This window comes from Palaemon carinicauda, chromosome 10 (genome assembly GCF_036898095.1).
Source record: "Palaemon carinicauda isolate YSFRI2023 chromosome 10, ASM3689809v2, whole genome shotgun sequence".
NCBI lineage: Eukaryota > Metazoa > Arthropoda > Malacostraca > Decapoda > Palaemonidae > Palaemon > Palaemon carinicauda.
The window spans coordinates 150,404,863-150,419,380 of record NC_090734.1 but is presented as its reverse complement, the minus strand read 5'-3'; the positions used below and the strand labels follow the sequence as shown (position 1 = coordinate 150,419,380).

Here is a 14,518-nt window from a genome sequence, read left to right as displayed (position 1 = left end):
CATATATATATAGATATATATATATATTTATAAATTTATGTATATATATGCATATATGTATATATATATATATATATTATATATTATATATATGTATGTGTGTGTATATATGTATATATGCATATATATATATATATATATATATGAGTGTATATATATATATATATATGTATATAATTTATTTTTGGGCACCATGCACAGCTCTCTTCTTACCTTAGATAAGGGAAGAGAGAGTAGCCATTCCCTGGTGTGTGTCTGCATATCTATCTAGATATTTAACTGTCAATTTGACGGATCGCGTACACTAGTATATTACATGACAGCCAAATGGACAATTCATGGAATAAGAGCTCGTGATTGGTTAAGACCAGATTAATTGAAATTGATTTTAATGACTAAAGTCTAAATGACTCATCCTAGGCCGAATAGGCTTACTAAACTATCCGAGAATTTTCAAAAGATGGGTATACCATTCATGTAGCCGATGCGGTATAATTTCTGATTATGTTCAGTGAGAAAAGGTATAATTGAAAAAAAAAATGTTTCCATTTTAATTCCTTTATTTGACCTAAGCTGTTATAAATTATCTCGTTTTATAAATTTGAAATCCATAAATCATTATACTTTAATGTACGGATTCGATGGGGGGAATATCTTGGAAATGATCAATGTTAATATTATCTTCTAAATATTATTACACCCCATTTCCTTTAATTTACAGAGGGGATCGTGGAAAATTTATGAAAAATTGAATTTTAAAATTGTCATCAAAATTTTATTACAATTCAGCCATTTGCTTTAATTTATGGTGGGGATGTGGGAAAATCTATGAATTATTCAATGTTGAAATGATCATCAAAATTTCATTACATTTCAGCCACTTAAATTTTGAAATTATCGTCAAAATTTTATTACAATTCAGATGTTCTTAGTTTTAAAAGACACGAACTGGCATTATTATTCCAAGTGCATTGTCAGAAAAGGGCATTTTTTTTTTCCTTTTTTGCGAATCTGACTCTGAGGTCATGGCTAGTCCGTGGGGTAAACGGACAACCATTCTCTTTTTATATATGGGAATAAGTTTATTTCGTCCCCTTAAAACTAGCTTTCAACCGTCCAAATATTACAAGGATGGCAGAGCGGCTGCAACAGAAAGTAATAATTTAGTATACCTTAAAATTACCCTCTTTGTACTCCTGCGCCCCATACAAAAAGAGAAAAAAACTAAAAACATTTTAATACGCAATAAAACCCTCAAGAGCCACCAATAATAATAATGTTCACTCTGTATTCGTACCCTAAACTGCCCGGAGGACTGCTGATCTTTTTGCCTGTCTGCTAAGGTCCTTTCGCACCATACATTAAGGAAGGAAAGTCACCCCTATGGCAATTTTTCGCAGATAGGGTCAGGTATTGAGCGAGGAGAATTTGTCCCCTTCTCTCCCCTCCCCCTATCCCCCTACCCCACCTCAGTATAAAAAGGGGATATAAAATGAGAAAAAATGGGTACATCTCCTCCTCCCGTATACATGATTTGTCTTTATAACTGTATGTATGGTGGACGCTTACGTAAAGACTCAAAGACCATAGTACTTTGAGCCCAATGGCATCTTTTTTTTTTTAATGCATTTTTTCCTTTTTTTCTCTTTGCCCATCGATGGACCCCAAAACAGCCTCGCTGAGGTCAGTGGTTAGGGGTACAAAGAGTTTGATAGGAATATCAGTTATTTAAAGAATGTTTTTTATCGCGGGCGGCTTTGAGTGTACTTGTGTAATGATAGAGCTCAGTGACTCGGGTGTTGTTTATAGGACGAATTGCCCACGATGCGAGCGGCGATAGAATCAAGAATGAGGTGCAAAATTGACCACAGTGCATTGACGTACCGCCATATAAATACAGACGTACAGCGTGTGTGCGGATGCCACGAGAGAGAGAGAGAGAGAGAGAGAGAGAGAGAGAGAGAGAGAGAGTTAACTAAGTAATTTTTTCTTCAACATTAATATCGGACGGGAACTAATTTCTTTTTCTCAGTCTAATAATCCTAAGAATTTTGTATAAATCTTTACTGTCAAATAACTTTTCTCTTACGGTCCACTAACGCAAGAGCCCTTGTTTTCCATAAGGTAGATCAATCTAAAACGAAGAGAGAGAGAGAGAGAGAGAGAGAGAGAGAGAGAGAGAGAGAGTTAACCAAGTAATTTTTTCTTTAACATTAATATCAGACGGGAACCAATTTCTTTTTCTTCGTCTAATAATCCTAAGAATTTTGTATAAATCTTTACTGTCAAATAACTTTTCTCTTACGGTCCACTAACGCAAGAGCCCTTGTTTTCCATAAGGTAGATCAATCTAAAACGAAGAGAGAGAGAGAGAGAGAGAGAGAGAGAGAGAGAGAGAGAGAGAGTTAACCAAGTAATTTTTTCTTTAACATTAATATCAGACGGGAACCAATTTCTTTTTCTTCGTCTAATAATCCTAAGAATTTTGTATAAATCTTTACTGTCAAATAACTTTTCTCTTACGGTTCACTAACGCAAGAGCCCGTGTTTTCCATAAGGTAGATCAATCTAAACGGAGAGAGAGAGAGAGAGAGAGAGAGAGAGAGAGAGAGAGAGAGAAAGAGAGAGAGATAAATGCTGGTAAGCTTCTAGTCAGTCAGCCAGCCAATGGACAGACGAAATAAGAAAAGAGAACCAAGTAAATGATCTAAACATCCAGCCAGACCAACCTACGTAGAATGTTTGTCTCGTCCGTGAGGTCTTCAAACCGCATAAAGCATTTTGAGACTCGCGTTTTATTCTCGAATATTGCTTCCTGCCGCCACTAAAATATATTCCCCCTACCGTATAAGGGGCCGTAAATGGCACTTCTAGCTGGCTTCTCTGTCTCGGCTAAGTGAGCTTTAATACCAATAACCCACTGGAAGGCCTGCTATTAAGACTTGCCGTTGCCAATAAAGTGAACCGCATAACGAGCAGCCACCACCGTCTCTTACGAATCACTCGACCAGTGAAAAAAGCTACCCATTATGTATGGGAGTTTCTCTTCATTTATTATTACTTTTTTTTAGTCATTAGAAAAGTCGATTTTTCCCTTCTTCAATTTTTTTTTTTCATTTTCTTTGTCACCGTTTCAGTGTTTGTAGTTTTGAAAAGTGGCTAAAATACTTTTAATTCTTGGATTTCTAGGCAAGAAAATACAATGATTTCCTTAACTATAGATGAAAACAGAATTTCTTTGTTTAGGGATTTTCGCATTAAACGTCAGTGTCCGGATTTTTTATTTTCCATTATTTTTATTATTATTAATATCTAAGCTACAACCCTTGTTGGAAAATCAAAATGCCATAAACTCCAGGGCTCCAACAGGGAAAAAATAGCCCAGTGAGTAAAGGAAATAAATAAACTACAAAAAGGTAATGATTAATTAGAATAGAATATTTTAAGAACAGTAGCAGCATTAAAATAGAGATCGTTCATATATAAACTATAAAAACTGAAAAAAAAGCAAGAGGAAGAGAAACCAAAAAAAAAAGAAAAAAAAAATGTGCCCGAGTATACCTCAAGCAAGAGAACCCTAGTATGGATTTCCTGATGATATAGTTTTATTAACACTACCAAAGAAAAAGCAAAAAATCTGTGAAATAGTAATGTTGCTGTTGATATTATTAGAAAAAAAAACTAAACACGTATTTTGTAACATCCTTCTGCGTAGTACATTATAACGACATCAAGTGGGCGAAGAATTGAGAAAGTTGTTGATTTATTTCTCTCTCTCTCTCTCTCTCTCTCTCTCTCTCTCTCTCCTCTTTTAGAACTATGCGTAGTATTTTTAGATAGACATTAAGTGGGCGAAGATTTCAGAAAGGTCTCTCTCTCTCTCTCTCTCTCTCTCTCTCTCTCTCTCTCAATTTAATGCCTATTGGAACTTTTTTTCAGAAGTTAACCTGATATATTCAGTTCATTTTGATATTGATAGACAATTCATTTTAATGGACTGATCATGCTATTTATATACTTGTTAAATACTGTCTCATTACGTAAACAAAGCACCAGGAAGGGAGATAACCTACTGGTTAGTGTGGCTACTGTAAAAAACATCGTCATTAAAAGAATATGAATGGTAGTCGAGGTAGGTTGAGTAGGTATAAAACACGCCTTATACACCTCCCCCTCCCTCACACGCACTTTCTTCGCCACTAACCGTATATAGCATAAGAAGAGCGTCTTCAGCACGCAATAAATGTATGGGCGGTTACTAACTGAGACAGCCACGGCATATGGACAACGCTTGCTTATTGTGACCCGTAAGCACACAATTGCTTTTCTCTCTCTCTCTCTCTCTCTCTCTCTCTCTCTCTCTCTCTGGAATGCATCATATTTTTAACGAGTGAGTGATAAAATTTAAAATTTCATATATTTGTACTTGTTTCTGGATGTTTTAATAGTATTGAATCTCTCTCTCTCTCTCTCTCTCTCTCTCTCTCTCTCTCTCTCTCTTTGGAATGCATTATATTTCTAACGGCAATGTTATAAAATTTTAAGTTAAAAATACCACATATCTGTAGTGGTATCTTGGGATGTTTTAATAGTATTGAAACCCCCCCCCTCTCTCTCTCTCTCTCTCTCTCTCTCTCTCTCTCTCTCTGGAATGCATTCTATTTCTAACGGGGCAGCAATAAAATTTCAAGTTGAAAGTGTCATATATCTGTTGTGGTTTCTGGGGGTGTTTTAATGTTATTTTCACTCTCTCTCTCTCTCTCTCTCTCTCTCTCTCTCTCTCTCCTTTTAATGACGAATTATCACGTTTTTTTCTTATGTATGAAATCTTTCTCACTTTTCTCAGTGTGATGAAAATGTTTTTATATATATATGTTGTATATATTTTTCATTTTGGTATCTCTCTCTCTCTCTCTCTCTCTCTCTCTCTCTCTCTCTCTCTACCCAAGCGCAAATAGTCTCTGCAGATGGATTAAAAAAGTCATTTAGACTTCCAAAATCCTTGTAACTCCTTGTAACTTTCTCCTCTTTATTCTGCCTGGATTGATTGCATTGAAATTAATATTAAATGGTAATTAAATATCTTTATCTTGCAAACCGTCCAAGGTATTCATGGTCTGATGTTGTCCAAACTTACACATACACACTCAACTTTTATAATATTGACTCTCTAAAATCTGATTTCGAAAATTAAACTTCCATTTTTTTGTCGGATTTTAAAATTTGACTAATTATTTTCCTTTTTCTTTTTTTTTAACTTAGACCCGTCTATTTAAAACTTTTTTTTTCACATGACATAAGTTTATTCAATTTCTAATTAACCTTTGGTTAGCTTCATTCGCGTGCAAAGTGTGTGTTTATTTAATTTGTTCATGTTTGTGTTTTTATTACCTTCTGACGAGGTATTTGCTTAATTTTCATTTCTCTGTCTTTCCCTCTCTGCCTCACGCTTCCATTGTCTTTCTTCTTTGCTTTTCTCCACCTCCCTCTCAACGCCTCCCCATCTCCCACTTTGCAACAGAAAAAAAAAAAGTAATAACAACAGATGATGTAGCGATAATGCAACTGACCGACGCAAAACTTGAAGTTCATGTTTGTGCACGAGAGAGAGAGAGAGAGAGAGAGAGAGAGAGAGACGCAAACCTAATAATAACCCGTCTGGGGAGAGTGATAAAGTAGTTCTGCAAACCAAATCTTGGAGCAATCTAGAAACCCTTTTTATCTGGTACTCTCTCTTGTCTTCTTTTTTTCTTTTTTTTCCACATTTTACGCAGTGTCATGCGGTACACAGGGCAACAAAATCTTTTTGTTTTTTTTATTTCTTTAGTGTTCGCAGATGCTGGCGCTAACAAGCATTAAGGAGATACATTCTCTCTCTCTCTCTCTCTCTCTCTCTCTCTCTCTCTCTCTCTCTCTCACGAGGGATTTATCTCTCTTACAAAGATGCTGCAAAATATTTCGCAAGTGTTCCTTTGTGTACTTCCCTGACACCGCTTTTGCAGAGGTGGTGTGATAAGTCCACTTTTTAGCTAAACGGGTGTTTGGGGGTTAGGTGGGGTGGGGGTTGTGTGGGAGGGAGGAGGGGAAGGGGGTGGGGGGAAGAGCAGTATTTACCATGTAGATGTATTCTTTTTATATGACTGTTTTTCATTCGAGATATTCTTTGATGACGAGACTTTTCCACTACATTTTACTCCACTCCGCCGGATTCATTTCCTGGGCTTTGAAGTTTCTCACGTTGTTATATTTTTCATTTCTAATTATTTCCATCATTTGTGCAATGTTTACTTTGCGAAGTTGCTATTTGTCACGATTATTCAGCTGAAGATTTCTTTTAAGATCTGCTTTGCTGCGTGTCACGTGATTTCTTGGTATTTCTGCAAAGTCTTTGTGCCGAAAAGGACATATTAACATCTTTCGCCTTTAGAGGGGAGGAAAAGGCTAAATTGATCCTCATTATAATAATTCATCATTATTTTCATTACACAAGTTCTCCATTAATTATCATTATTCTTCAAGTTCACAATTAGGTTCTCATTATACCAGTTTCTCGCTATTCCAGTTCACCATTAGGTTCTCATTATACCAGATTCCCATTATTCCAGTTCACCATTAGGTTCTCATTATAGTTCACCATTATGTTCTCATTATACCAGATTCTCATTATTCCAGTTCACCATTAGGTTCTCATTATACCAGATTCTCATTATTCCAGTTCGTCATTATGTTCTCATTATACCAGTTTCTCATTATTCTAGTTCACCATCAGGTTCTCATTATACCAGTTTCTCCTTATTCCAATTCACCATTAGTTTTCATTATACCAGTATCTCATTATTCCAGTTTACCATTAGGTTCTCATTATACCAGATTCTCATTATTCCAGTTTACCATTAGGTTCTCATTATACCAGTTTCTCATTATTCCAGCTCACCATTAGGTTCTCATTATACCAGATTCTCATTATTCCAGCTCACCATTAGGTTCTCATTATACCAGATTCTCATTATTCCAGTTCACCATTAGGTTTTTATTATACCAGATTCTCATTATTCCAGCTCACCATTAGGTTCTCATTATACCAGTTTCTCATTATTCCAGCTCACCATTAGGTTCTCATACCAGTTTCTTATTATTCCATATCACCATTAGGTTCTCATTATACCAGTTTCTCATTATTCCAGATCACCATTAGGTTCTCATTATACCATTTTCTCATTATTGCAGCTCACCATTAGGTTCTCATACCAGTTTCTCATTATTCCAGATCACCATTAGGTTCTCATACCAGTTTCTTATTATTCCAGATCACCATTAGGTTCTCATACCAGTTTCTTATTATTCCAGATCACCATTAGGTTCTCATACCAGTTTCTTATTCCAGCTCACCATTAGGTTCTCTTACCAGTTTCTTATTATTCCAGCTCACCATTAGGTTCTCATACCAGTTTCTTATTATTCCAGATCACCATTAGGTTCTCATACCAGTTTCTTATTATTCCAGATCATCATTAGGTTCTCATACCAGTTTCTTATTATTCCATATCACCATTAGGTTCTCATTATACCAGTTTCTCATTATTCCAGATCACCATTAGGTTCTCATTATACCATTTTCTCATTATTGCAGCTCACCATTAGGTTCTCATACCAGTTTCTCATTATTCCAGATCACCATTAGGTTCTCATACCAGTTTCTTATTATTCCAGATCACCATTAGGTTCTCATACCAGTTTCTTATTATTCCAGATCACCATTAGGTTCTCATACCAGTTTCTTATTCCAGCTCACCATTAGGTTCTCTTACCAGTTTCTTATTATTCCAGCTCACCATTAGGTTCTCATACCAGTTTCTTATTATTCCAGATCACCATTAGGTTCTCATACCAGTTTCTTATTATTCCAGATCATCATTAGGTTCTCATACCAGTTTCTTATTATTCCATATCACCATTAGGTTCTCATTATACCAGTTTCTCATTATTCCAGATCACCATTAGGTTCTCATTATACCATTTTCTCATTATTGCAGCTCACCATTAGGTTCTCATACCAGTTTCTCATTATTCCAGATCACCATTAGGTTCTCATACCAGTTTCTTATTATTCCAGATCACCATTAGGTTCTCATACCAGTTTCTTATTATTCCAGATCACCATTAGGTTCTCATTATACCAGTTTCTCATTATTCCAGATCACCATTAGGTTCTCATTATACCATTTTCTCATTATTGCAGCTCACCATTAGGTTCTCATACCAGTTTCTCATTATTCCAGATCACCATTAGGTTCTCATACCAGTTTCTCATTATTCCAGCTCACCATTAGGTTCTCATACCAGTTTCTTATTATTCCAGATCACCATTAGGTTCTCATACCAGTTTCTCATTATTCCAGATCACCATTAGGTTCTCATTATACCAGTTTCTCATTATTCCAGATCACCATTAGGTTCTCATACCAGTTTCTTATTATTCCAGATCACCATTAGGTTCTCATACCAGTTTCTTATTATTCCAGATCATCATTAGGTTCTCATACCAGTTTCTTATTATTCCAGATCACCATTAGGTTCTCATACCAGTTTCTTATTCCAGCTCACCATTAGGTTCTCTTACCAGTTTCTTATTATTCCAGCTCACCATTAGGTTCTCATACCAGTTTCTTATTATTCCAGATCACCATTAGGTTCTCATACCAGTTTCTCATTATTCCAGCTCACCATTAGGTTCTCATACCAGTTTCTCATTATTCCAGATCACCATTAGGTTCTCATACCAGTTTCTTATTATTCCATATCACCATTAGGTTCTCATTATACCAGTTTCTCATTATTCCAGATCACCATTAGGTTCTCATACCAGTTTCTTATTATTCCAGATCACCATTAGGTTCTCATTATACCAGTTTCTCATTATTCCAGATCACCATTAGGTTCTCATACCAGTTTCTTATTATTCCAGATCACCATTAGGTTCTCATACCAGTTTCTTATTATTCCAGATCACCATTAGGTTCTCATACCAGTTTCTTATTATTCCAGATCACCATTAGGTTCTCATACCAGTTTCTCATTATTCCAGCTCACCATTAGGTTCTCATACCAGTTTCTTATTATTCCATATCACCATTAGGTTCTCATTATACCAGTTTCTTATTATTCCATATCACCATTAGGTTCTCATTATACCAGTTTCTCATTATTCCAGATCACCATTAGGTTCTCATTATACCATTTTCTCATTATTGCAGCTCACCATTAGGTTCTCATACCAGTTTCTCATTATTCCAGATCACCATTAGGTTCTCATACCAGTTTCTCATTATTCCAGATCACCATTAGGTTCTCATACCAGTTTCTTATTATTCCAGATCACCATTAGGTTCTCATACCAGTTTCTTATTATTGCAGCTCACCATTAGGTTCTCATACCAGTTTCTCATTATTCCAGCTCACCATTAGGTTCTCATACCAGTTTCTCATTATTCCAGATCACCATTAGGTTCTCATACCAGTTTCTCATTATTCCAGCTCACCATTAGGTTCTCATACCAGTTTCTTATTATTCCAGATCACCATTAGGTTCTCATACCAGTTTCTCATTATTCCAGATCACCATTAGGTTCTCATTATACCAGTTTCTCATTATTCCAGATCACCATTAGGTTCTCATACCAGTTTCTTATTATTCCAGATCACCATTAGGTTCTCATTATACCAGTTTCTCATTATTCCAGATCACCATTAGGTTCTCATACCAGTTTCTTATTATTCCAGATCACCATTAGGTTCTCATACCAGTTTCTCATTATTCCAGATCACCATTAGGTTCTCATACCAGTTTCTTATTATTCCAGATCACCATTAGGTTCTCATACCAGTTTCTTATTATTCCAGATCACCATTAGGTTCTCATACCAGTTTCTCATTATTCCAGTTCAGCATTAGGTTGCAATTGTTCTAATTCACCATTAGGTTTTTCATTATTTCATTTGCCATTAAGGAGTTATTATTCCAGTTCACAATTAGATTCTAATTATTATTACTGTACAATTCATAATTATGTTCTCAATATTCATCATTAAATTCTCCTTATTCTAGTTCACCATTAAGTTCTCAATATACCAGTTCACCATTAGGTTCTGAATACATTAGTTCACCATTTAGCTCTCACTATACCAGTTCACCATTAAGTTCTCAATATATCAGTTCACCATTAGGTTCTGAATACATTAGTTCACCATTTAGCTCTCACTATACCAGTTCACCATTAAGTACTCAATATACCAGTTCACATTAGGTTCTGAATACATTAGTTCACCATTTAGCTCTCACTATACCAGTTCACCATAAGAATCCCAATATACCAGTTCACCATTACGTTCTGAATACATTAGTTCACCATTAGGCTCTCACTATACCAGTTCACCATTAGATTCCCAATATATCAGTTTACTATTAGATTCCCAATATACCAGTTCACCATTAGGTTCTGAATACATTAGTTCACCATTTAGCTCTCACTATACCAGTTCACCATCAGATTCCCAATATATCAGTTCACCATTAGATACCCAATATACCAGTTCACCATTAGGTACTGAATACATTAGTTCACCATTTGACTCTCACTATATCAGTTCACATTAGATTCCCAATATACCAGTTCACTATTAGGTTTTGAATACATTAGTTCGCCATTAGGCTCTCACTATACCAGTTCACCATTAGATTCAAATATATCAGTTCACCATTAGATTCCCAATATATCAGTTCATCATTAGTCTCTGAATCATTAGTTCACCATTTGGCTCTCACTATATCAGTTCACCATTAGATTCCCAATATACCAGTTCACCATTAGGTTTTGAATACTTTAGTTCGCCATTAGGCTCTCACTATACCAGTTCACCATTAGATTCCAAATATATCAGTTCACATTAGATTCCGAAATATATCAGTTCACCATTAGATTCACAATATATCAGTTTACCATTAGGTTTTGAATACTTTAGTTCGCCATTAGGCTCTCACTATACCAGTTCACCATTAGATTTCAAATATATCAGTTCACCATTAGATTCCCAATATACCAGTTCACCATTAGGTTTTGAATACTTTAGTTCGCCATTAGGCTCTCACTATACCAGTTCACCATTAGATTTCAAATATATCAGTTCACCATTAGATTCCCAATATCCAGTTCATCATTAGACTCTGAATACATTAGTTCACCATTTGGCTCTTACTATACCAGTTCACCATTAGATTCCCAATATATCAGTTCACCATTAGATTCCCAATATATCAGTTCACTATTAGATTCTTATTATACAGTTCACCATTAGATTTTCAGTTTACCACTTCACCTTTAGATTCCCAATATATCAGTTCACCATTAGATTCTTATTATACCAGTTCACCATTAGATTTTCAGTTTACCACTTCACCTTTAGATTCCTAATATATCAGTTTCACCATTAGATTCTTATTATACCAGTTCACCATTAGATTTTCAATTTCCCACTTCACCTTTAGATTCTCAATATATCGGTTCACCATTAGATTCCCAATTTATCAGTTCACCATTAGATTCCCAATATACCAGTTCAGCCTTCAGATTTTCAATGAACCAGTTCACCCTTAGATTGCCAATATACCAGTTCACCATTAGATTCCGTTTTACTAGTTCACCATTATATTTTCAATATACCAGTTCTCCATTAGATTCGCAATATACCAGTTCACCCTTAGATTCCCAATATACCAGTTCACCATTAGATGTTTGATATAATAGTTAGCCATTTGATTATTAATTATACCAGTTACCCCTCAGGTTTTCATTATTCATTAAAAACATCAAAATGCACACAATCTTAATAGCCGTGCTCCTTGCCCCCCCCCCCCCCCCTCTGTCACTCCACCCTGTTTTTCCATCCCGAGCATTGTAAGCATATTGGCACAAACTCCTGTTGTCCAGAAATGGCTTGCCGAAAAAAAGGGTCAGTTAATCATCTCCATACAGGTTAACAAAGGAATGGTCCGGACGTTTCACACTCCCCGAGTGGCTACGTTTCAAAACACCTCATGCATTTTAATTATGTGAACTTGCTTCCCTGGCTGTATGGGATAGATGGTGATGAGGTAGTGGAAAGAAAAGGGGTAGGAGGTTGGGAGGAGAGAAGGGAAATTGAAAGAATGAAATGGGAATGGTAAAGATATTGTTTGAGTGCTCAGAAAAAGAGATGATTGGGTGGTAGGGAAAGGAAGAAAAGGGGAGTAAGCAAAGGAAAGGTTGAATGAGGTAGGGAAGAGAAATGGTAGAGTGAGTAGGGAAAGAGAGTAGAGTGAGCAGGAAATGAAAGGATAGAGTGAGTAGGGAAATAAAGGGTAGAGTGAGCAGGAAAAAAAGGCAATTAGCAGGAAAATAAAGGGTAAAGTTAGCAGGAAAAGAAAGGGGTAGAGTAAGTAGGGAAAAAAGGGTAGAGTGAGCAGTAAAAGAAAAAGTAGAACGAGTGGGGAAAGATAAGTATAGTGATCTGGGAAAGAAAAGGTAGTGTGAGTAAGGAAAGAAAATGTAGAGTGGACAGGGAAAGAGAAGTAGAGTGAGTGGGAAAAAAGATAGAGTAGGGAATGAGAAGGTGGAGTGTAAAGAAAATGTGGATTGAGGTGGGAAAGGAAAGGTAGAGTGAGCAGGGACAGAAATGGTGGAAGGAAGCAGAAGAAAAGGTGGAATGTGCAAGGAAAATTGATAAAGAGCGGAGGTGGATGTAAAATAGGTGTTGTTACAGTGGTGTTGTAAACACTTTGAACCAACTGTAGCTGGGTAAAAAAAAAGAAAAAAAAATGGACCAGTTACAGTATCTGAAAACTTTCGGGACCAGTCAAAGGGAACAGGGATCAATTAGGACCAGTTGTAATAAGCCAAAAACACTTGTATTTATTGTTACAAGGCTGCCAAAAATACTTGTTTGTAGTTACGAGTCCAAAATACTTGGCACCTGTTACATTGGGCCTAAAAACAATTAGAACTGGTTGCAAGGATCCTGAAAACACTTCTGGAAGCTTGAAAACAGCCGAAATAAACTTAGGACTGGTTATAATGAAATAAAAACACTCTAAGAGATCGGTTACAAGGGGTCGGAAACAACTTAGGACAGACAAAACTGGAAATTCACATCTTTTAAAGTAGATTCTTTCGAATTGTTTTTTTCCCCAATGTAAGAGCAATTCTGAGTACGGAATATACATCACCGTAAGAACCCTGTTAGGTTGTCAAATAATCTCTTTTCCAAAATTAAACAATCATTACCGAGTTGAAGAGATACATGAATTAGTCCGTGTTACTTGCTTTGCATAGGACTAGAGAGAGAGAGCTCACAAACTTGTTTTCCAGTTATTGGTTCTTTTTTTACCTTAGATGAGCATAGTTGCTATTCATTTGAGTTGCATTCAGAGAGAGAGAGAGAGAAGAGAGGAGAGAGAGGAGAGAGAGAAAAAAATGATTGCAGTGTATCCTAGTAATAACATCCAAAGCGAGAGTGTGTACTTCCTATCTAAGTAATAACAGTTGAGAGAGAGAGAGAGAGAGAGAGAGAAGAGAGGAGAGAGGAGAGTACTATCTGAGTAATAGCAGTTGAGAGAAGAGAGAGAGAGAGGAGAGAGAGAGGGTGAAGCATTGCAATCTCACATATACAATGTTAAGGACACAATACACCACATTATTAAACTGTCGGAATTTTTGATTAAGTCTTTTCAATTTTTTTTTACTTTGATTGAAGTCTCAACAGCGCCCTTTCTCTCTCTCTCTCTCGCTCTTTCTATTATGGACTTGCAAAGGTGGTTCAGTTCATTGCATAAGGCCTCTGAGCCTTGCTTTTCTGTTGCAAGATGCACTGCATAATGAGGCAAGGTATAAGGGTTGCTGTTTTTTTTTCTTTTTCCTCCGGTGAATTTCGAAACGAGTTATTTTCCTTTTATTCCTGTATACACTTATGAACTTGGGAAAAGCGGCACCATTTCGAAATATTACCTGAGTTTTCGTCCGTGCACAAAGGGTTTTTTTTTTTTTCATTCAATTTTTAGGTTTCGAAAGGATGTCCTAACACTTCTACTCCTGCAAATGGTCAAGCTTGCAGTAAATATTTCTGTTTGGAAGAGGCTGACATAAGTATGTTTTTTATATTATTATTATTATTATTATTATTATTATTATTATTATTAATTATTCCTAGGCAAGCTAAAACCCCTAGTTGGAAAAACAACATGCTATAAGCCCAAGGGCTCCAACAGGGAAAAATAGCCCAGTGAGGAAATGAAATAAGGAAATAAAATAAACGACGTAAGAAGTAATGAACAATTAAATAAAATATTTTTAAAACAATAACAACATTAAAACAGATATCTTTGAACTTTTGAAGTTATATCTTTTTATGGTGTTACTATTCATTAAGTGCATTATTTCAACTGTTGATTACTACTTTTGTAGTTTTTTTTTTCCTTTTCTCACTGGGCT

General features: G+C 35.9%; 1 protein-coding gene across 1 annotated transcript in view; it reads left to right on the top strand.

Moving 5' to 3' along the window:
* The window catches only part of LOC137648319 (uncharacterized), a 26,962-nt gene extending 15,170 nt beyond the window's left edge, over window positions 1-11,792 (top strand). The window contains exons 2-4 of the mRNA XM_068381245.1: window positions 10,105-10,277; window positions 10,412-10,600; window positions 11,542-11,792. Of these exons, the coding sequence (XP_068237346.1) occupies window positions 10,105-10,277; window positions 10,412-10,600; window positions 11,542-11,792 (613 nt within the window). The remainder of the gene's footprint in view (window positions 1-10,104; window positions 10,278-10,411; window positions 10,601-11,541) is intronic.
* Window positions 11,793-14,518: the final 2,726 nt, after the last annotated feature.